The sequence below is a fragment of the Artibeus jamaicensis genome, unplaced genomic scaffold (assembly GCF_021234435.1).
Source record: "Artibeus jamaicensis isolate MK-2021 breed Jamaican fruit bat unplaced genomic scaffold, CSHL_Jam_final contig_3126, whole genome shotgun sequence".
Taxonomy (NCBI): domain Eukaryota; kingdom Metazoa; phylum Chordata; class Mammalia; order Chiroptera; family Phyllostomidae; genus Artibeus; species Artibeus jamaicensis.
The window spans coordinates 9,605,365-9,629,233 of record NW_026521723.1 but is presented as its reverse complement, the minus strand read 5'-3'; the positions used below and the strand labels follow the sequence as shown (position 1 = coordinate 9,629,233).

Genomic DNA, 23,869 nt, shown 5'->3' with positions numbered 1-23,869 from the left:
TTCAGTCTATGTAAGCCAAGCTCACCCCATCTTAAGACTGATGAAATATTCTCCCAAAGAATTATTCATCCAAGAATGTGGAACCAGAACGGATCTTTAACTTTATCCAGTAGACGGATACCCAATGTGTTTCATTAAAATAAAGGCCAGTAGGGCAATATTTGCCCTACACTCACTGGAACCATAAAGAAATTTAACCTTGACCTTTAAAATAGCTTTACATTTTTAGCTCGAGACTATAAAGTCAACATATTTATTTGGAGAATATATAATAGGCTCTGGTGTGAGGACAGATAAGGGGACTAAATGATAACAAAAAATACAATAAAGATTAATTTAAAAAAAAGATATATAATAGACTCATAGCCACATCAGATTTAACTGAGTGGCAAATTAACTAACCACATTTTGCTGTAGCTCTCTTGTCTAAGACATTCAAATTGAATTCTGGAAACAGTAGTTTGTGTTTTGGCCCCGTGTTTTTCAGTGTCATTTTTACCAGCTGACGCTGTTGCCCACCCTGTGTGCTACAGAGTCACTAACAAGCATGAACTGTTCATGGATTTACTATGCTCTTTGGCAAAGGTGAAAAATTCAGGGATTTGGGGCAAGAACACAGCAGCCATAAAATTCTTTTGCAGCTGCCTGGGAGGAACACCAAGTTCCACCAACATCCTAGTGAGCAGATGGTGTCCTTCAAAATATTGACAAACTTACTTTTAAACTGATGAGTGTGTAGAGAAATGGCCATGCTTACACTTTGCAAGTGAGACTGTAAACTGGTATGGTGGATGGTAGTTTGAGACTATTAGTCAAAAAGTGGAGATTTGGTCTCCAGGAACTTATCCTAAGAAAATTATTGTGAAGGTATATCTATAAGAATATTTTAGAGAGTTCTAAAATTCAGCAGTAAAGGATTAATTAAATGGAATGTGACCCATCCATTCAATGGATTTTTAGTAAAAAAAAAAAACACTTATTTAATCTTTTTCATGTAGAAGAGCTTTCCATGTAGAAAGGGCAAGTTCCTCTTTTTACTTTGTTGGGAAACCCCCGTGAGTCACTTACTCCTGTGATAGAATATCTGCTCATTTCCTTCCTTGTCCCTTCCTTCCTTCCTTCCTTCCTTCCTTCCTTCCTTCCTTCCTTCCTTCCTCCCTTCCTTCCTCCCTCCCTTCCTTCCTTCCTTCCTTCCTTCCTTCCTTCCTTCCTTCCTTGTCCCTTCCTTCCTTCCTTCCTTCCTTCCTTCCTTCCTTCCTTCCTTCCTTCCTTCCTTCCTTCCTTCCTTCCTTCCTTCCTCCCTTCCTTCCTTCACTGCTCCTCTCCTCATTTCTGTGAAGCTTCACTGGCTTCAATGGTGGACAGGTTGTAGCAAAGAGAAACTAATTTACTGCCAAGCGATAATATAGATGTAGACTTTCTAAAAATACTGTGGGAATTATGTGCGCCTTTTAATATTCTACAATCATGTGCACTAAATTGTGAGCAGTGGTTATCCTGGATGATTGAGTTAGAAAGTGCCTTGTATGTTCCCAGAATTGCCTGACTATTGTACAGAGTCTTATCAAGGGGGTGGGGATCTATTTTGAAATATAAAAAGGAAAAACCATCATGCTGGCCCAATGTACAAATACCTTGAAGCTAGAGTGGTAGTCAATAAATTAAGTAGGCTAAGCCTAATAATCCATGCTACTAATAAAGCAGTAGCAAGATAATAAAAGGAGCTTCCTGCGGGCTTCGAGGAGCATTGCCTCGGGCACTCAGCTGTTGTGGATCAGGTCACAGCTCCTTCTCGCCATAGCAGGCAATTTCGACTTAGTCATGTAGTACAGAAGGTATAAATGTTAAAACATATTCACTTATTTTTCTATTGTTTCTTAGGTGCCCATACAGCGAAGGGCCGTTCTGATGGGGAAATTCCCATTTCTGCAATGTCCAGCGCGTCAGTATCCCATGGAGGAATGAATACCAAGCACCAGAGGCCTGGAAGATCGCTGCTGAGGCCCCCTGCTGGCAGCGTCTCTGAGGAGACACAGGGTTTGCACAGAGACTATGCAGCGTGCAAACCCTGCATATTGTCTCTCCATCACTTCTGCTTATAATTGAAAAGAATACATAGCATGCTAAGTAGATCTATGATTTAAGAGAGGAAAACGTTGCTCTTTTTATTCAAAAAATGGACTTTACTCTGGATCTAATCAAACCACTGGATTTTTTTAGGGAACCGAAGTAGGTAGAGAAATTACCAAGGACGAGCACCTGCCACTTGAAGTGGCTCTTAAACAATGCTTAGGAGCAGAGAATGTTGTGTTACTTGGGGGTTATGGTGGCCTTAAGCTTCTCCATTATCTGCACGAGCGAGGACATTGCCAAGGCCACGTGAAAGATGGACTTAAATCTACATCGTTCAAGAAGCGGACCACGGCCTATGTAAATGAGGAACTGTAGCCTTCAGAACGTGCAAAGGCACAAAGCTCACAAAACAACTTGCAGGAATGGGGTTCACTCTGCCCCCAACGGTGCTCCCATAATTGAGAAGTTTATCTTCATGCTTTACAGTTCGCATCACAGTGAAAAGATGCACAGTCAACAGGATTATTTCCGTTTCAGTGACTGGTGAGCTTGGCAGTTTCGTGAACTTGACGTCATGGTCATTAATTGACTGTCAACAAGAGCGCTGCCGCCTGCAATTTCACTAGATCTTTCTGTAAATGATAACGAAAATGGCAGCAACCTGGGAAAAAAAGACACTGTAAAAGAGTGAGCTTCGTGTGTCTGTAGACCAGCTTCAGTCACAGCTGCTGGTGGGAGGACTGGTAGGAAATAGAGCGCTCTGGCCTGCTCTGCCTGGAGTCACATTTCCTTAAATCGTCTCTCTGGCTCTGACTTACTAGGGAATCAAAAAAATGGGACATGCATTCACGCTGCAGCCCAGGACCACCCTGCCGAGGTCATGAGCCACTGGCCAATCTTTTTGCTCCTATGCTCTACAGGGGCCTTCGCCCAGGCTCCTGGGTTGAGGCAGCGCATGCGCAAAGCTGAGATCGGGAGTCTTTTTTTTTTTTTTTTAATTTTATTTAGTTATTTTTCAAGTACAGTTTTTTGTCTATTTTTCCCATCCCAGCCTCCCCCGCCCCTTGCTCCCCACCTCCCTCCCATTACCACCCCCCTTAGTTCTCGTCCCTGTGTCCTTCCTATTTGTTCCTCCAAATCCCTCCCCCTTTTTCCCCTTAACTCCCCTTCCTTCTCCCCTCTGGTCACTATCCCCTTGTTCTCTATTTCAGTGTCTTTGTTTTTTGTTTTTTTTTTTCTGCTTGCTTGTTTGTTTTGTTGTTTAGCTTCCTGTTAAAGGTGAGTCTTGATTCCACGGTGGACCTGCAACCATCGTGGAATACTTTGTATCTTTGATAGCAAGGTGAGCTCTAACTAAGCTGACTGAATTTAGCCTTTTAAAAAGTAACTTGGAAACAAACGAATTTCACGACTTAAAAAAAAATTCCTGACTTTAAACCCTGCTCCCTAGAGGTCCAAGTTGGGATAAGACTCCCAGGCATGGGAGCCAAGGATGACTCTCCTATTGCTAGGGCCTTTGCTCAAACCCACCCGGGAAGGATCTGTCTCAAAATCCAAGCCCCTTCTTCACTGTTTCAACTTTATGGGGTTCAGGCAGGCTGGGACAAGTGGCAGAAGCATGCAACACATTCCTATATTGGCACAAAGCAGAGGTTTCTAAGTTCAGTCTCCTCTAGCAAACATTTCCTGACCATCCCAGGCCAGAGAACTCTTCCTTCAGAGGATCCCGGTGAGCACTGCTCTCATTTGGCCCCCTAAACTTCAATAAGCAACTAATTATACAAGGAATTGTAAATTATCAAAATATTAAAAATGAAACTGCCTTACAACCCAGTGATTCCACTTCTGGGACTATATCCAAAGAAACCTGAAACACCAATTCAAAAGAACTTACCTCTACATTCATAGCAATGCTGTTTACAGTAGTCAAGTGCTGGAAAGAGCCTAAGTGCCCACATCAGTAGATGAGTGGCTTAACAAACTGTGGTACATTTACACAGTGGAATACTATGCAGCAGAGAGAATGAAGTCGTGCCTTTTACAACATCATGGATGGAACTGGAGACTATTATGCTAAGTGAAATAAGCCAGTCCATGAAAGATAAATACCACACGATCTCACTTATAAGAGGAGTCAGTCTAATGATCAAAATAAACTAATGAGCAAAATAGAAGCAGAGGCGTAGAAACATGGAAGAGACCGGCAGCTGCCAGAGGGGAGGGAAGGGGGAATGGTGAAAAGAAGGGGAAGGAAAGGGTTAGTCAAAGAATATATATGAATGACCCATGGACATGGGTGTCGGTATGGGCAGTGACTATGTGGGTGGTGGGGTGGGGCAGAGGAAGGCAGAGGGAGAAAATTGGTACAAGTATAAGAGAATAAACAAAAATAAAAACAGGAATATACTCTTGGGAAAGTTATCCTTTAAAATAAGGGGAATTAGTGCCACTGTGCTTTTCTGTTTGCTCTACAACACCCAGATTATTGCTTCCGTAAGCCACTATGTTACCCAAAGGAGAGGGGATGCCTCTCAGGCTAACCGAGTTTGACTCTGACCTTGTAGAACATAGTCGCCTACTGGAAACACCTGGGAATCTATGCGCTTGGTTGTCCACTCAATCCACATAAAAGCTCAGACGCAGGACCTGGCTCAGCCCAGCACTGTCCAGGACAGAGAAAGGTTTGCGAATTCCAGATGTTTTGGTACAGGTGCCCTTAAGTTGAGTCCGGTGCTGGGTTACAGAAAATGGGCTTCTGGTGTTCTGTGCCAGTGACACAGTCATCTGGGGGGGGGGGCATGTGAGTCTCTTGAAGACAGGACCCACCCACTTTCCCACCACCCCTCTGACTACAGTTTTGTCCGTTGCCTAGAGCAGGGAGTACGCATGCTCTCTGTGCAGACATTCCTAGTACTCTCGGACCTCGGGCTGCTGTTCTACATTAAAAATTAATAAGTGGCACGCTGGTTTAAAAAACCAAATTAATTCACTAAATGATGTTGGATGAGTCATATCACCTTTGATCTCCAGTATTATAAATAAAATGCAGGGCTTGGAATTGGTGGTTTTAGAAGAGGAAAAAGGAAGCAATGAAAGAATGGAATGTGGGTCCTGGCTTTACTCCAGGCCAGCTCTGTACGGGGGTGGGGCTCCAAAGAGCCCGTGCAGGTTGTGAAGAAAGAAAGAAAGAAAGAAAGAAAGAAAGAAAGAAAGAAAGAAAGAAAGAAAGAAAGAAAGAAAGAAAGAAAGAAAGAAAGAAAGAAAGAAAGAAAGAAAGAAGGAAGGAAGGAAGGAAGGAAGGAAGGAAGGAAGGAAGGAAGGAAGGAAGGAAGGAAGAAAGAAAGAAAGAAAGAAAGAAAGAAAGAAAGAAAGAAAGAAAGAAATGAAGGAAGAAAAAAGAAAACGGATCATTCTAACAGATATTTAAAGTATACTGTTGGAGTTACAGTTTATTTTATAGAATCTTTTACGTCTACATTCTCCAGTGAAATTGCTCTGTCATTTCCTTTTTTAATTCTTTTTGGGCTTTGAATCAATGTGAAATTGGCCTCATGAAGTGAGTTGGCTTTTCCTAACAATTTCTTAAATTTATCACTATCTCTATATTTTATCCAAACAGGACATTGTCCTTAGCACATTCTCACCTACCCTTTTTCTCTGTCCCCTCCACTCGTGCTATACACACAGTATTGGTATTGTCTACACTTTTAGTTTTGAATTGTTAGAGATACGATTTTTATCTCTTATTTTTTTAGTTCATATTTATTTAAACAAGAATAAAATTCACTTAATCCACATTTCCCATATCGAATAGCACATTTCTAGTAATATATCTTTCATACTGGAATACTAATTGTTTTTTAAAGGGTCTTCATTAATATATTTGCTTTCAGTTTTTAAAAATTAGCTATTTATATAGAAAATTATGTGTTTAATTTTTTTCTTTAATACCTTGAAAACAGTACTTTATGGACCCAGAGTTACTGTTGAGAAGTTCAGTGTCAATGTAATTCTTTTTTCTTATCTATAATGAGCTTTTACTCTTTAAGAGCTTTGAGAGTTTTGTACTCATCTTCAGTAGTCGTACATTTTACTCTAATGTTTTCCATTGAAGTTTATTATTATTATTAGTAGTAGTAGTAGCAGAAACTTGTCTTTTAAAACTTAGCTCATGTCCTTTTTTTAACTCTGGAAAATACTCAAAGTTATTTCTTCAATTTTTTTCTTTCCTTTTGAGATTCCAATGATATAATTTTTGACCCATGTCACCTAACACTTATTATGTATTTACCATGTATCTGTGCCTATCTTTTTTGAGGGGTGGGGAACAATGTCTTTTAAAAAAATCAATTTTATTTTTGTGTATTATAAGCATTTTAAATGCAAAATGTAGTATTCTTTTTTTAAAATCCCACTGCCCCCCAAAATGTAGTATTCTTAAAGAATACACAGAAAAATAAGATATAAATTTTATAAAATTTTATAAAAGAAAATAGCCTAATCCACAATTCAGTTATAAAAAAAAGTGTGCTATGCTTCTTCTACTAAATCTGTTGTTTAAATAACAGCATCACGCTAAATGCCACCTAATCGATTTGGAGGGGTTTCTTCGCTTGAACTTTCAGGTTTAAATTAACACTGGTTGGTCCTTTCTTGCTTTTCTTTGTGTTGACGACCTTGAAGGTGAGATCTGAAAGCCGGGACAGGATCCTGGTGGTTGACGGCAAGCTCTGCTTGTTTTACATTCTCCATCCAGGCTGCACCTCCTACTCAGGGGTGAGTGATTCCAGTTGTCCTCTCCCAGAGACTGTTCATTCTTTCTCCCATCTCTTCTAGTGTATGACTTACTGCCTTTGGAGGCTTTCTCCTCCCTACCACCTGGAACCTAAAAATAGATATTTTCTCATGCCCAGCACGGGTACATTTGCACAAGGTAGAAATTCCACAAGGGTGGTGAAGAGGAACCATAAAAGACAGGAAAGAGCCGTTTCACTCCATGCGAAGCATTGGGTATGCCTGTGTTTTTCACAGAGTGCCTTGTCTTAACATTCTAATGTATTAATTTGTTCTTCTGACCCATTCTTCTATCAATCTTTATTTTATTTATTTTTATGTTCCATATCTCCAATTGATTTTTTTATTCATTATGGATTGTTGCTTTATGTTCCCAATATTTTCCCTTATTATTTTTAGTATGTTAGACTAAATTTAAATGATTCTTCTTCTGGCTTGTGAATTCTGCTCCATCTGATAAGAGTCGTTCAGTGTGTCTTTTGATGACAGAATTTACTACACATCTTGGGGGTTTCTAGTTGCTGCCTGTGGACTCATCTCCCTGAGGTTATCTGCTACCTTAACTGCAAATGCAAAGTTAGGAAAAGGGGAAAAAAATCTCAGGCTACAGGTTGGTCCCTTCTGATGAGTTTTGGGAGCTGGAAATACAGGGTCCAGCAGAAGTAACGCCTGCTTGAGTGTCGTTGGTAGGGTAATAATAATAAGGGTGAAATAATTTAGTTTTAATTTGAACATTTCACCCAATATGTTATACAGTGTACTTGAGTGTGATATTGTTATGTTACAGAATTACATGCTTATGTTTTATAATAAAATAGGGGTGTTATTTGTGCTAGACCCTGTATATGGAAGCAGGTAGTCTTTCGAATTACACACTGAGCTATCTCATTCCCTGTTCCCTCCTACCTCAATTCCGACCATTCTGCCCTAGGAGCTCACATTTTTCAACAGCCTCATCTCCAGGCTGTAGTCATCTGATGGGACTGAAGGGGTGGGAGCCCGAGGAGGTGAGTGGAACATGTCAGAAGGAGGAAATGCCCAGGTGCTGGCAAGTTTACCACTGTTCTTGTTACCTGCTGCTCACTCCAGCTGGGCTCTAGCACTGCCCTGGATTTGGCAGGCTACTTCCTGATAGTTCTTTGCTGACTTTGCTGTATTTCTGCTTCTCACGGTCTCTGGCATAGCAAAAGTGGAGCCTGGGCAATGTGGCAAACGGAACAGGCATAATGAAAGCTCTTTCCCTAACCTATCACCCCTCTGATAAAGGCTATTTCCCATGTTCCCCAACCCCCAGTCCCAAACAGAGAGCTAGCCACCTTCCACCTCTCTTTCTCTCTGGGAACTTCTTCCCAGTTTTATTTCACTTTTTGGGACCCACCAATCTCCCTCTTTTGCTTTTGAGACAACTCCAAGGTCAGATTTGAGGAAAGCACTCAGCAGCCATGTCCCTGCAACATCTTTCCTGGAACAGCGGTTGTCAGAGGTCATCAGAGCTTTGTCAGGCCCCTTAGGTGACAACTCACAGGCTAATTATGCTAATTTCTTTAGCATAATCTTCTTCTTGTTTTTTTAAGTCCCTTAAAAATCTTCTGCTGAGTCCTAACGTGTAAACTAGGTGAGATCTCAGCCTCGGCAGCCCGGCCCCACCTGCCCTGTGAATCCGACAGAAGTCTCCATGGAAACTCGTAGCTGCACAGAACAGTCTGAAAAACGACCACCCAAGCAGTGTGTGCGGCAATGCCTGTAGTTTCATTTATTTTACCTTCTCTTGCTTATTAATAATTTATTATATGGATAAAAGACCTTCTTTTCTTATTTAAATGCATCATTTTCCCTCCACCTTTTTACTATATATAGCAAGAATGAGATGAACTGGTGGTCCCCAGGCTTATGTGCCTTCCTGACTTTTCTGTGGAGGAGAAAGTCTTTAAAATGTATCCTGTCTTTGCTAGATCTCAGTCTTAGGTAGTAGTTTAGGGGGTTAGACCTTATAAACAGTGGCGAGCAAGCAATCCACATTGCCCATCACTCCTGACTGATGAAGAAACTGTGTAAATGTCAAAATCGGACCCATGGTCTGCCCTGTAGGGAGATTATTGCTAGAGGAGTGAAAACTGCTCATTCCTTCAACCATTCATCACCCATCCATTTGATAAAACCAACCATCCTTTATACACTTCCTGGGCATCTACAGAGAGTGCCTTAGGACTGGGGCTTTGGCTTGCTCCTTCCTCTGGGCCCCTCGAAGTTTAGTAAGCACAAGGTAGGTACCCCCAAAACATGTAGGTGTCAAAGACCTTATTCTTGAACTTGTGGCAGCTCTCAGAACAGGCACAACTATTTCTAAACTTTCTAGTACAATTGCAGAGATAAACATTACAAGCTTGTAAGGGCTTCCTCAAAGCAAACCTTCATTTTCACCGCTAACAGCTTAATTGCATCTTGCTGGCCCTTTGAATGAAATAGAAATCAGCCCTGCCTGCAGTCTCTGAGACAAAGAACGAACTTTACGCTTTAAGACACAAGACTAATCTGTTTATTCGGTGTGTTCTGTAAGTGGAGGAGGGAAATTGTTGGCAAATAAATAAATAAATAATCAGACGAACAGAGACTTCGGGGCGAAGAAGGAGCCGAGGGAGGGGAAGCGGAGTCTTTGCATAGTTCTAAATGAACACAAGGTGGCAGCGGTAGGCAACGCGGATTCTCAGCGGTGGTGCAGCACTTGCAAAAACCAAGGACGGGAGGCTTTGAGAAAGGTCAGAAGGTGACTAACTATTTGTCTTAGAGACCGTGGTCTTACAAGATCTGTCTGGGCATCCCGTACCCAGTCATGCCCGCCTGGGAGGCGCCTTTGTTGCTGCCCATCTGCAAGCCTATCACGTTCTGTCCCTGACGAAGCTGCTCCTCTGAAAATCCTCTTCGATTCTGCTGGGCTTTCCTGGGCAGAGAGAGTAAGATGGAATAATGTCATTGTGACAGTGTTGAAACCCTGCCCAAGATATGCAGTTATACAGGCGTTAGTGTGTGCGTGTGGGACAGGGTGGGGGAGGGGAGTGGGTCACCAGATAGGAGAGCAGGCCCCATCCTACGCTAGCGTCTGGGAACTAACTAGGCCCTACTCTGAACTGCGGCCTTACCCTGAGCCCTGATTCCACCCCGAGCAGGGCCCCTACCCCGAGCAATCCCTTCCATGATGCATGAGCTCCTACTCCTTAGAAGTCCAGGTGGTTTTCTAGACTTTCCAGCATCAAGGTCAGTAGCTGCCTCTTGGGGGACTTCACGCTCAGCTTTCCTGTCTCACTCTCCCTCAGCTACTTCAAACCCTTACGAAAATTAAAATCAGCTCTTATTACAAAGCATGTCATTAATCCCATTCCACCCTTCCCTGTAAAGGCCAAGGGTTCAAGTTCCATTTTAGAGGCTAAAGGTCCTAGGAGTTATAAGGGGAAATTTCTTACTAGAGACAAAAAGTCAGCAAACTTCAGTAAAGAACCAGATAGTACATAATGTTAGTTGGGGGGTCACAGAGACCATTCATAAGGTTAGGACTAAAACTGGGATTCCAACTGGTCAGCATCTAGGAGGTTTTCAGACCAGGTTCTTCTAGAAGACGGACACTTGCACATTCCTATAACCGCCAAGGAGAAGAGGGGGTTGGGGAACGGAAGAGCCAGTTGTCTGGTACAACATGCTCCTTTCTCTCCATCCCTCACTGAGTTACCGGGCTGAGTTTAAGCTCCCTTGCAAACCCCAACTGCCGAAAAAACAACAAAACAAATCTCCTTAGGAAAAGGCCTTTCACTGACCTGAACGTATGATTTATGAGTCAGACCAGGCCACTTCTGAGAGTGAAACAAAGGCTACTAATAAATATTCCATGACAACAAGCATTAACCACTGTCTCAGGCAACTAGGACACATTTTCCCTCCATTATGTAGATGGATAGATAGACAGACCGAATGACTCTGGGCTACTTGGGTTATGATAAAACCACGTTCAGATCAAGCCACCTTGGAGAAGAGCAGTTCAGTCTCAGGAGAGACAGCCTGGGCAGAGCTGAAGGATCGAAGTATCTGGCAGCAAAGGCCTGACCATTTTGTCCTGGGTGGGATGTGGGTGTCAGCATCGGTCTGTCCTCGCTCTGGGGGCTCAGCTGTGGGGCCAGCAGTGCTTGTCCTGAGGGATTTTGTGTGGAAATAGCCTCTGGGAGCTACAAGGCTTCAGATGCTCCCTTTGGGTAAAGTCATCCTCTGATCCGGCAGGGCTGAGAAGGGATTTTACCTGTGAAACCAGGATGGCTCTCCCCGGTAGCAGCCGTCATCCTTGGTGACCGCAACACTGCCTAGAGCCATCAGGGTCCTCTGCACAGCCGCCATGTCCTTCCCTGGAGATCAACCAAGAGATTAAAGCCAAGCATAGGTCGGGGCCACGGAATCTGGAAAGATGGGGCTGGACCTTCGGGAAGGAAGTTCTGAAAGGAGGCCGGCCACAGGCGATCACACTCAGGGGAGGGGGTATCAGATGTTTCTCAAAGTGGCCTGAAGACACCACAGCCAAACCGCTCAGAAAGGAGCAAAACGTCACCTGGCTCATCCTTTTCTCTATGGGGCAAGCCAGAGATGCCCAGTTTCTAATCCATTCAGAGTCGCTGCATGAATAAAACATTCCAAACACCCAGCAGCTCAGATCTGGGTTGGTCCCTGCCCCGAGCAGAGGCGCTGGGCTTGGCGGGTTCTGCAGGTTGTAGTGAGAAGTCCTGTGGCGAGGCAGGCACGGGGGCGCCGCAGAAGAGGACTTTGCTCAGGATGGGAAAGAGAAAAGGAGACTGGAAAGAAACTGGTTGGATGGATTAGCGGCACGAAACCCCAGGTGGCTTCTCTCTTTCATTTTATCTGGGTTAAAAGGGTCTCAAGTCACCCATGTGCATCAAATTGAGTATTCACATGGCTATTTGGGCTGGAGGCCCGGCAAGTGAAGAAAACAAATCAACACAGAAAGCACTTAGTGACACAAATGATAGGCCCTTTATTTTCTGCTGCTTGAAGGAGTTAATGGAGACAATAAATAACTGGCGGGCATGCGTGCATGAGGTGGGGGGCAGGGAGAGGTGTGCTTATGGGAGGAGAAGCACTGTTCATCTGAGGGGTCCAGTCACCCCCCAACCCATGGAGAAGGCAATTGGACCCTCCAGGTCAGCCTGCTTCTCCCATCTTCTCTCCATTCCTCCCTTCCAGTTGCCTGACACATCCTGGACTAAGAAAGATGCTGTTGTGTGATTAGCCCAGCAATTAAGACCTAGATCCAAGGTCCATTCAAGCCAAGAATGGAGCACGAAAGCTAAAGGTACAGCCTAACAGAGGAGGCTGGATCAGCCTGGTGGGGGGCTGGGAAAGTTAAAGGCAAATATTAAGATGCACTTTTTAGACCGAGTGAACTATCCATGGTCTCCCCAGCCCAGCTGCTGCAGCTCAGTCACTGGGAAATACAGAATTATGAAGGAAAGGCAGATGGAAAGTGAGAATAGAGTACAACTCTAATAAAGTAAGCAATTAGGGCTCACAGAGGAAGTCTAGTTCAGGATGTCCATTTATTCAAAAATGAGAGAGACAGCAGATCCTTCTTCCCTCGCCGCTCTCCTCCACCCCATTAACCACGGGGCGATTTCCTGGACCCTGAGTCCCTGTGGGACTGGTAAATGGATACGGGGATAAAAGGCCCTCCTCTGAGAGACCCCCAGACTCGAGAGACAGCTGGGGTGGTGGAGAATGGAGAATCGGGGCAGCAGATGGGAGGAGGGCACGAGGAACACTGAAAATTGAGACAGAGGTGATTATTAGAATGATTCGTCTCTACTGCAGATGAAAAACATTTCTGTCATTGTCATTGGATAACAGAATACTTGGATACTTTTCTAAAAAACCGGAACTGTAGCGATGATCTTCTGAAGGATCACTCTGGGAAGAGAGAGAGAGAGAGGGTTTGCTCTTGAGTTGTGAGTTGTTAAAGAGAACCTAGCAAAATGATTAAGCACAGGGAGGTTTAGGAAGGTTAAGGTATATCCCTCACCTCTGCCCTGGATAAGGAGCACACCAGAGAGGTTTCTGATGGTTGGAAAGCGTAGGCCTGGTATGTCCAGGTTCTGGGAGTTTGTGGAGCCTGACGGCCTGGCAACTGAGCCAGGCCCTCCCCTGGAGCCGTGGGTGCGGAAGCAAGTTCTGGGAACCATAGAGCCAGCCTCCTTCCCAAGTAGCTGGCTAATGTATCTGCTGCATGAACCCATAAAGGAACGAAGTTATGGGCAAATGGGAGATCCAGGAACCTAGAACTATAAATATCACCCATCCTCATCCCAAAGAAAAGGAAGCAATTCCACCATTGGGGCAAAAGGAGCTAGGGGAGGAGGCACTAGACAGGAGCAACGTGGAAAGTTTCCCTTAAGACAGTTCCCAAGGCAAGAGCTTTGATAGAGAGCATAGTCCAGACACTTTATTATACGTGGCATCGACCCCATAGAACTGATGTTATTCCTCCTGATGTGCAGATAGAAAACCTGAGTCAGTCTTGCCCAGAGACACCCAACAAGTAAACCAGGGCCTGGCTCTAGCTCTGGTGTCTGAAAATAAAGCCCACAGAGTCCACTGTACACGGGTCCCCATCGCAGGCTGGCCGAGGCCCCTGCCTCAGTGACGGGGGAGGTCTGAAGGGAGGGCCAGGCCAGAGGGAACAGGCTGGCAGGGGGAGACTGGGCCACAGTCTCGGGCCCCGTGAGATCAAGGGCACCAACCCCAAAACAGTGGTTAAGTCTTTGAGTGTTTTTGCCCAAAATATTTTCTCCAGGTCTCAACTCAAGTAAGATTAAAGCAAGAAAAAGCAGTTGGAGCCTAAAGTCCCCCATCCGTGTGCAGCTCAAGTTCATTATTGTCAAGACTCTAAATAACATAATGAACAGAAATCTGCATCTGCAACTAGTTCACATCTAACTTTTCTTGCCACATCTGGTCAGTTTTCTAACAGACGCTCCTGAGAAGAACTCCAGCACTCTTGGGCAGACAAAATGGCAAGGCGGCCTCTGTCCAGCCTCACTTCTCCTGCCAGTTCAGAAGCCCAGGTCAAGTGCATTGGTGGAGGCTGTTTCCTGCAAATGAGGGTCACAAATCTAAGTGACTAGTAGAGCAGGGAGGCGAAGCAACATCTACGAAGTGTGCAGGGTAGAGGCAACCAGAGCTAATCCTCTGTGTCACCACCACATGTACCACCTGCCTAGAGCAAAGCCTGCTTCTGGGCAGGGTTTCCAGAGCTTCTTGGATCGTCTATGGGAAGGCGCAGGGGATCTCTTTAAAAATGTAGGATTGAGGCCGTTCCCCTGAGAGACTCATTTGACAGGCCTGGGGTGGGGCCTGAGAGTTTATATTTTTAATAAGCTCTGCCAGGCAAATTTGAGAAATATAGGTTTCACCTGCTGGCTTGCAAACTAGACTGATCATCAAAATTACCTGAGAATCTTAAAAATTCAGGTTTCGGGACAATCTCCTGAGATGATTCTGATGCAGCCAGATTGGAAAGAGAAGCGCTGCTCCAATTCTTTGGTTTTCAATTTCTTAAAAAATCAAAATGTCTGGCATGTGGTAACTGCTAAGTAATATTTGTTAAGCAATAACTCTTTCCTTCAGAGATATCTTCTGCAAAGTCAAGCAATAAAATCAATAATTAGAAGGGCTCTGGTCCAAGCAGTGAGCCAGCTCAGAGGCTGGCAGATTCCAAACGAATCTCTTTGCTCCTGAAAGCTACTCCTAGATTCTTTGGAAAGACAGCTTGAAAAACACTGATCAAGGCTATTCTTCCAAGATGAAAAAGAGAATAGTCCTAAAAGAAGCACCAACAAGGTGCTGGGAATTTTCTAGATGCTCAAGAGCAGAAATAGAGACCAAGTCCTAGTGCTGATCTAAAAATGAGCCCTGGCCAGGCGTGGCTCGGTTGGCTGGAGCGTGGTCCTGTAAACCAAAAGGTCATGGGTTTGATTCCCAGTCAGGGCACATGCCTGGGTTGAAGGTTTCATCCCTGGCCGGGGCGTGTTCAAGAAGCAAATGAATGATGTTTCTTTTCTTCCCTTCTTCCCTCTCTAAAACCAATAAGCATGTCCTTGGGTGAGGATAAATAAATAAATAAAATTTAAAAAGTACCTGAAGCCTGGGTATTTTTTCCAAAATAAAAATAAAGCGCCCTCTGGCCATAAGAAGGGAAGTGACACAGGAGAGTGGAGAGGCCAAGGCACACTCATAGCTTGGAGTCTTCGTCAGGCTGCTTGGACTCTCCCAGCCCCTGCCACAGGGGAGGCTATTATCAGACTTGAAGTTTCAGACAATATAGGGCAGCAGAGTAGCTTCCCTGTGTCACCAGCAAACCTTTTCAGAGAGTCTCAGGTAGCAACAGACACTTTTACTCTGCAACGGAGTTTCCCCTGTCCCTGCGCTATCACAAAGCAGTGTTTCTCCCCGTGTGGTCTCACACGCCAAACGACTGAGAGACGATCCCTGGGGCCTGGGGCCAAGGGCACTGCACTGCAAGGACCCCGGCCCCACTCAGGGGGTCCTCGATGCCCGAACAGCGTGAGGTCTGTGACCCTAAAGATACTAGAACAAAGATTTTGTTCTCTTAAATTTAAAAAATTACTTTCATGGCAGCTTATGCGTGTCTTTGAAAATAAAAAATAAACAGATCGGTGAAAAAAAGGGGGAGGAACACCTGAGAGAGGTCACATTGGTGGGGACAGTCGGGTTGACACTCTGCTTCAATAGTACAAATCAGTCTTACAGTCAAAACTCTGCGTCAGAGCTTCCTACATATTATATCTGTTTGGACTTCTCCTTCCTGCTATTGGATTACTGGCTTTTTCATCTTTCTGGGACTTACAGAGAAAGCAATCTGTGGATGAGGGAACCATTTCTTATTTCCCTGAGCGATAACTTAGACAGAGCCCCCAATTCTCCATTCAAAGTAGAGGAAACGTTAGTCTGTCAGAGTGTAGGTTCGGCTTGCCCTGTGGTTTTACGAACTTTCGTTGCTTGTCTCCCTGAAGATTCTCTAGCACAGTGGTGGTCGGAGTGGGGTTCTCAGGCAGCAGAACGAGCACCGCCTATGAATTGGTAAGAAAGGCAAATTCCTCAGCCCTGCCACACACGTAATAGCTCAGAAACTCTGGGGCTTGGGCCCAGCAATCTGTGTTTCTATGAGGTGATCCAACACACACTGGAGTGTGAGAACCCGTGCTAGAGGGCAAACCAGCCAAACACAGTTGTGAGCAACACGTGGAATAAATGCTAGGAAGGCTTTTTGGCTAGAAAAGGAGGCTTCAAACAGGAGGCATCTGCGATGTCTCAAGTCCCTGCTGGCACCTCACAATACCCCAGAATATCTCCCAGGCTCTGGGTGAAATGTCTCTGCGTTGCTGTTGAGGAATGACAGGAGCGGTGACACCTCTGCGGGGAATGTGTCTGGACCTTCCAGGCGCTCCGCCCGGTGCGAATCCGCACCTCCTCCCTGACACCCCGTCATCGGGGGCGGGGGACAGGAGGCCTGATGCAACCACGAGGCCAGGATCATCGTCAGTAGGGTCACCGAGAAGAGTGATGGGATTGGGCTGGTCCTGAGCCTTGCCTGCTGTGACGTGCTGGAACGCCACGTGCGTCACGCTCACCCCAGAGTTGTGCGAAGAAACCCGAAGAGTTAGATGCTGGTGGACTTATAGCAGGGGAAATAAGCCAGAATGTATTAGGTACCTCTTAGGCACTTTACACATTTAAGTCTTATAAGAACCCTCTGAAGGAGGTGCTAGACCTATTTACAGAGAAGGGAGCCCAGCCGCTGAGGGGCTAAGTAGCTTCAACAAGGTCACACAGCAGATGTAGCTAAAGAAGAGTTTCAAGCCTCTTCCTGGCTCCCAAACTCACGCTCTTTCCACTGTACCAAGATCTGGGTCTGGAATTGGGGAAAGACATCAAGGGGGTGATGACCAGGAGGTGGGGAAACAGTCAGTAAGGTAACCTGTAAAACCTGTGAAGGTGGCCTGTAACCTCTCCGGAATGGCAGATGAAGTGAGGGCAAAGGTCGTCCAGGCAACCCTACCAGCTTCTGTGTGAGGCGTTAATGAAATCCATTTGTCATCAGACAGAACTGGTGCCTTTCCAGCCTTGCTCTTGTGCTCTTGTTTTGTGTTTGTCTTAAAACAAAGGCCAGGCTAATTACAGCAGCAGTGTTTACATTTATTATACTCTATTACTGCCAGACACTGTGATAAGCACTCCTCATGCTTTATCGCACTCACTGCCCACATGGACCCTGTGAAAGAGATACGATTACTCCCATCTCACAGCTGAGAAAGCAGGAGCGTAGAGAAGTTAACCAATGTGTGGTAGGGCAGAGGTTTGAACCACGAATTCTAATTCCTCACTCAAGTGTCTGCAATCGACTGCATTCCAGGATAAGTGTTCTTTGGGTCTGTCTGACCAGCATACTCACTAGGTCTCATGTGTTCTCTCTCTTTTGCACACACACACACACACACACACACACACACCTCCTTTTCTTGCTCCTACCTTTCTCTCCTTCCCCCTTTGCTTCCAAAGGTACTGGCAATCTAACCTCCAGTTCGCTCTCCTCTGAGCCACGGACACCTGAGACAGCTCTACCCCGGCCCCAGCCCTGCCCTTTCCGGTGCCCCCAGAGCAAATCTGAAAGTTACCTGTCAGGCATTCACCTTCCCTCGTCCTAGAGGGACTTGCCCAGTCTGCTCGCGTTGCTCTAAGCGCCTCAACTCCTTCCACGTCTCCAGCTTCCTCCCAGAGGAACTTCAGCAATCTCGTCTATAATGCCCCTGTGGTTGGGCTGTTTTCTGGACCATTCAGGCCTGGGCTCCTTTTTAAAACCCTGAGCTTTTCACGCTGGTTGCCCCTATTCCGTCCCAACGCTGCATGTTGCATCTACAAGGGTTTTCGGGATGGTGGGTGCATCTGGCACCTCTCCCTGTCTAGATAACTGAAGCCTAAAAAAGATGGCATTTGGAGAGCCTGAGCTCCTGCAGCTTTACGTGTCTGCGACACAGTGGCAGCAGAGTCACTGGGCAGCCGTGGGCAAGCAGAGCCCTCCTTGGACAGATGCCGGGCAGGGGGAAAGCTGCCTGCGGAGAAGGAAGAAAGGTACTCGGGCAAGGAAGGCTGGGCCTGCAGGAGCCGGAGCCACAGCCACAAGCAGAGAATCAGGAGTAAATGTGGGTAAACCGAAAACCACTGTCAGGGTGCAGAATTGGAGGGAGTATGTGGCACTAAGATAAGCAAATGGCTAGTCTAGTACTCTGTATACAAACATGTATGCACTCATGCACACAGACCACACACTAACCGTGCCTTGCAGCCTCCCCCAGATGCCAGCAAACTCATTCCCAAACTCTGGAGGACAACCAGTTCTTGCAGAAGGGACCCAGACTCAGTTGCTCAGTCCATGTGATGTACCGTGGGTCTCACCACTGGGCTTGCTAAGGCCGCCGCCTCCTACCCCAGCTTTCTCTGCTGAAAGCGATCCACCTTCCCACCTCTCACTGCACTGCACAGCAATCGGCCTGGCCTGCACTTCAGACAGTGCTCCTGGGGGATGTCAAGTGTCCCCTCTGACACTTGGAATGATCTCCCTGAACTTCAGTCCTCAGTTGCCCCTCCATGGAGAGGGCATCCAGACCTGCGCCCTCTAGAGGACATCTGGACACTCCTAAGCCATCTGCTTTCCTACGGCCAGCTATCCTTACCTAATGCATGACTTACCTGTGGCAGGTCAGCCATGGCACCCTTGGAGCAGTTTCCTCCAGTTTGCTCTCCAGTTTCTTTAAAGGAACTTTAATAGTTCCTTTAAAGCCCTATTCTTCTGCCCTGTGGGTGAGACCCCTCAGTATCTGCCCTGTTTATTTTTTTCTGGGAACATTAACCTGTCCTGGAGTTCACCTGTCCACTGTCCTATCTCATGCCCCTCAACCTCCCTCTTCCCTGTGGGGCATCTAACACATAGGGCTTGGCAGGCGCTGTAGACCTCCACCTGTTCTATTTATCAGGGACGCAAAGCAGGTGTCCCTCTGCACTCACTGTTGGCACCTCCTGGGTACCAAGTTCATCTGTATGGTCTTTGGAAAATGGGCAAAGGTGAGCAAAACATCCTCAGTAATTGAAAGAGAGAAAAGCACCCTGGGAATCCACACCTCCCACACACCTCCCAGGTTCTTCATCCTCTTACACTTCCTGTGCTAGGGGGGCCTCGTGAGGCCCCTTCCATTTACACAAATCCCCTAATTGGTGCAGGGGCTGCAGCCTTTTGTCCCACGCAGCCCTGACTCATCCTCCTCCTCCTCCCCTCACCAGTCACATCATGAATCAACAGTGTGCTCAGAGTATGGGTGAAGGCAGCAGCCTCCTGGCCAAAGTGTGCCAAGGCAGACTAGTTAAGGCGTTGCTGTTTGGCATCAGAGAAGCTGGGTTTGAATCTTGGCTCTGCTATTGACTAGCCAGGCATTGGATGTACATATGGAATCATCAGCAAAAGCCTCAATTTTGTCTTGAAAAAGGGCAAATTAACAACACTTCATGGAACTGTAGGATAAGTGACTGGCAATAGGTAGTAAAGCACTTGAACCCTGCCCAGCACACAGAAAAATATCAGTAAGCGGTAGCTATCTTTACTAGCTGAGGGCAATCATCATCATTTTGATCTAAAATGAAAAGTCTCAGCTGTGATATTCCATGGTGATTCGAAGGCAAGTGCCCATGGATTCAGCAGCCTGCCTTAAAGGTCTGGATATGTGAGTTTCTAAGGAATGGCAAACACAAGGAAAACTGCTGGGCATCTCTGTGAGGGGGACAGGAAATGCCAGCTCTCTGCCCGACACAAAGTGGGGTGTGAGGATTAGGAATGCAATCGTTTCTTTATAAGTTGTTTGGCAGAATGGTCCTCTGTTAGAAATCGCTTTCACCCATCACCTGCATGCCCCTTAATCTCACCGTCTATCCATCATAGGAAAGTTGGCCCTGTTCTCACTGTCGGCAGGACCGGTTTCATCACTGCCCTGAGTATCCTATTGGTTGGGCCACTCATGATGGCCAGTGACAATGAACTTGAGGAAGCAGAGTCAACGTGGAAGCCCTGCTTGGAGTGGCCCGCACCTCCCTGGGCACGGGCAGGCGTGGCGTGAGCCGTCAGCTGCAAGGGTGTGCGCCTACGTCTGGGCTCAGGGACACAGTGAGGACTGCGATCACAGGTCCCAAAGTCTCTGGCAGTGTCCCATTCACGTCATTTCTCCTAGTAATAGTGGATTGTTAAATATGTCCAGGATTGGGATTTGAATTTTATGCCTCTTAAGATTTCTCAATCATGTCAATTTGCAAATGCAAAAGAAGAAATCATGTGTCACACTCTCTGAGAAAAATACATATCTGGAAGGTATAGTCACCGAGCTCCCAGATACTAGTATAATAAACGGCTGAGGTGCTATTTATTTCTCAGATTGAAGGACAAAATGGCACCAGGTGGCTTTTATCCAGGAGCCCCACTGCCAGTGAGTCAGAAACACGGCCCCCACCCCCACCCCAGTCTTTCAGTCGCTATGATTTGTTCAGGAAGAGTGAGAGGTGGGAGGATGGCAGGAATGATAGGCAGCTGTGTGGGCATTTTAGCTTCCTCTCTGTTTACTCCTTAGTTTGCTGAGCTTCCTGCTGTGTCCTGGGGTGGGCATTCCCTTGGAGGAGGACACACCTTTCAACAGAGTATCATAAAGGGGAGGCTAACAGCACCCCCGGGTGACAGCTCGCAACCACTGCCCCGCCCCAGCACACACACACACACACACACACACACACACACACACACACAATGAACTCACTGGCCCAGGGAAGAACATCATGAGCAGGTTTCACAAAGAGATAGGCAACGGGAGGGGAAGGGGAAAACAATCCCCAAAGGAACAGGGCTGTTTACCTTCCCATAAATCCACGGTCTGAAAAATGTCAGTGGTCCTGACACCGTAGGCCTCTGCAGCTTTCAGGAACTGGGAGATTTGCTCCATCTGCTTAAAAGCCATCTTGGACTCTGAGATCTTGGCAATGGGCTCTTGTCCAGGCGGGTATAAACTATTTATCAGCTTGCACAGGACCTAAGGGGAGAAAAGGAGGGCCGCCATCAGTTTTCCCTTCACATTTACCCGTCACTAATGCAAAGTGAGTTCCAGCCCCCACAGGATACAGCTGCCAGGTTTGGGCACAAGCAAGTCTCGAGCCCAGGAAGGCATGGGCTCCAGGCTGGGCAGCCAGGCTCTCACACCGAACCCCAAGGACCCCGACAATCTTATTCCCGGGGCCACTGCTGACCTCAGGGAGTCCAGGAGCCCAGGAATCCCCTTCCGTCCTTGCTCCCCCCTTCCTTTTCTGGGTGAGGGTAAGAATGTTTACAGACAGGAATGCTGTGTGGGATTGGGGCCACGAGGCCAGACTTCAGTGCAGGGATGAGCTAGTGGTGGTGCCTGGGGTGGTCAGATGATACAGTCTCATATTATTTCCTCTATCAAAAGGCAGATCTGAGTCAGGCTTCAGCAATTCATCCCGTATGTGTGAATGATGTGGGCACCAAATGCACCGGGCACCCTGCTCCCAGGTACCTGTAACCCAAGGGCTCGGCACCCCAGCAGAAGTGTGGGAAAGCAGTTATGTAACCAACAACAGTTAATCACTCCCTGCAGGGAAAAGATGGGCTTGTCTGAATCAGCAGAGCCTGTGCTGCCCGATTCCCCAAACACACAGGCGCATCTGACGAGAAAAGCAGTTATCAAATAAGGATTCCCTTCAGCTTCTGAAGAACGCGTCCATTCAACAGACAGACACGAGCACCCCCAGGGAGCATGGCTCTGGGAAGGAAAAGTGGTTAGTCCCGGCCCCCCTTGCTTTGTTTTACTGTGTAACCAACCCAATCCCCTGAGAAAAGAATGGCCCCAGATGAGCTGATGCACTAAAAAAGCCTGAAGAGATCTCAAGGAAATACGCATCTCTATTCTCACTGGAAAGAGCAAAAGGGCTTAGGATTTGCCAATAACTCAGAAGGAAGCTGCGACATTGGATGGGTGGAGAATCCTCTGAGCTAGCTAGGGAATTGTGCACGGGGCTCAGATCTTCCATCCCCGGAGAAATAGAGGCTTTTCCTTGCCCTCCCCCGGGGACACACAGTGGGCAGCAGCAGCTCCTCTGGCAGCCTCATCTGAAAAGAGAAGGCCCTGGGGGTTTCCCTGCCCACCGCTTCCCCCGTCCTCACCGTCCCGTCCATTAACCATTGCTGAAAATGGGCCCGGCCGGGCGGCGGGTGCTCTATGTCTTCAGCGCACTGCAGGATGATCCAGTCCACCAGCTTGTTCTCCAGGTCAGCGTCATACTTCTGCTCAATCTTCTCCTGCACCTCTCGGCTTAAGCCGTAGCTCGGGCCCCTGTTAGCCATCTCTGCAAGAGAAGCGAGGACACGCGCGGCATCCACACAATAGCAGCCAGGGCTCCCTGCGCGCGGGGCTAGGACGTGGCTGGGCCGCCTGGCCCAGCGGCAGCAAAGCGGGCAGAAAGCCGGGCGTGGTTTAAATCAAGGAGCCAATGAAGCCACTGGGGTTTCACCTACAAACAGAAAAGAAAAGCGCAGCCACGCACCAGTGACTCTAGAATAAAGCCCCGGCGGGTCTGGGGGGTGAGGGTGGGGAGTGTCTGGAATCTGCCTCTTAGTCCCGCCTATCAAGCAGATGAGATGATGCACAAGGACTCACGATCACAAAGAAGGTTTCACCCCGGGGAAGCAAGGGAGCTGGGTGGTCGTTTCTTACCCCCTCTAGTAGCACTTTGCAAAGGCAGGAACCCTGAGATGCAAAAGAGCCGGTAATTAACAGGCAGAGGGGAAGGCTGCCTTGACGTTCAGCCGCGGATGCTGCATGGCGCTTGAAAGAATAGTGCACTGATTCGATTTTCTCCCGGCCCAGGAGGGTCACACCAGGGTCGTTGCTAAGAGCCCTCCAAAAAGCCAGCCCTCTCATGTGTCAGTCAAGCCTGCCGCCTCCCTCCCACCGAGAGCTCCTTTCTCAGCTGCACAATTCTTTCCCCTCCTCTGCGGGAGGCAGCGCACGTTGCACGGGGCCTGGGGCCTGCGAGAGGGTCGCTCAGTCAGCTGTCCATCTGTCAGGAGTTGCCAAGCCACTCTCCGCCCTGCCCTGAGGGAACAGCTGTCTGGCAGGACAGGACAGGAGGGACTGAGAGCTGCAACCATTAACTTATTCTGCTGCCAGCCAGATTTCATTTAGAAACTTCCATCCTGGTGGGAAACTCATGCCTCAGTTTGACTTATTCAAGGAAGGTAGCTTTTTAATGCTGTTTTTAATAGAAAGACAGTGAGAGTATGTTTCATAAATTAAAAAGAGCTCAATATGTTAAGAACTCTTGGAATAAAAGATTTGGATACAGTGTAAAGATTTCATTTATTTTAGTTAAGGAACAGTAAAAAAACAGCCGATATACTATCAGTGGTAACTGAGTATTTGATATTAGCCAACAAGACCTCAGGAGAAATCAGATTTATGTTGGCCTGAAGTTTTTATAACAAAGAGTCTGGCTTAGACCGAGGGTGAGGATTGAGTCTTAGTGGCTTTGTCTGTCTCTGGGTACTACTTACCACGAGAGAAAACCTAAAAACCTGTTCTCTGGTTCATTCAGAAAATAGTTTTTGAGCACTTAACTGTGTGTCAAGGACTGTGCTCCAGAGGAACAAAGTATAATTCTTGCCTCTGAAACAATTGATCAATTGTTTCAAAAAATCAATTCTAGAACATGGCATGGCAATCCTTGTTTCCGTGGGAAATTGATTAAACGCTATGCAGGAAATGACTCCTCAAATAATACAAGTATTAAGAAAAACCTACTGCCATCTGGGGCCTGGACTAGTGAAAATATAATT

General features: G+C 46.7%; 1 protein-coding gene across 1 annotated transcript; it reads right to left on the bottom strand.

Moving 5' to 3' along the window:
* Positions 1-9,380: 9,380 nt before the first annotated feature.
* Positions 9,381-22,603, bottom strand: TAGLN3 (transgelin 3). Its single transcript, XM_037144321.2, has 4 exons — positions 22,199-22,603; positions 20,876-21,050; positions 11,150-11,252; positions 9,381-9,805 (listed from the first exon to the last, which is right to left on the bottom strand). Exons 1-4 carry the CDS (start codon positions 22,376-22,378, stop codon positions 9,664-9,666), a joined length of 600 nt encoding a protein of 199 aa, XP_037000216.1. The 5' UTR covers positions 22,379-22,603; the 3' UTR covers positions 9,381-9,663.
* Positions 22,604-23,869: the final 1,266 nt, after the last annotated feature.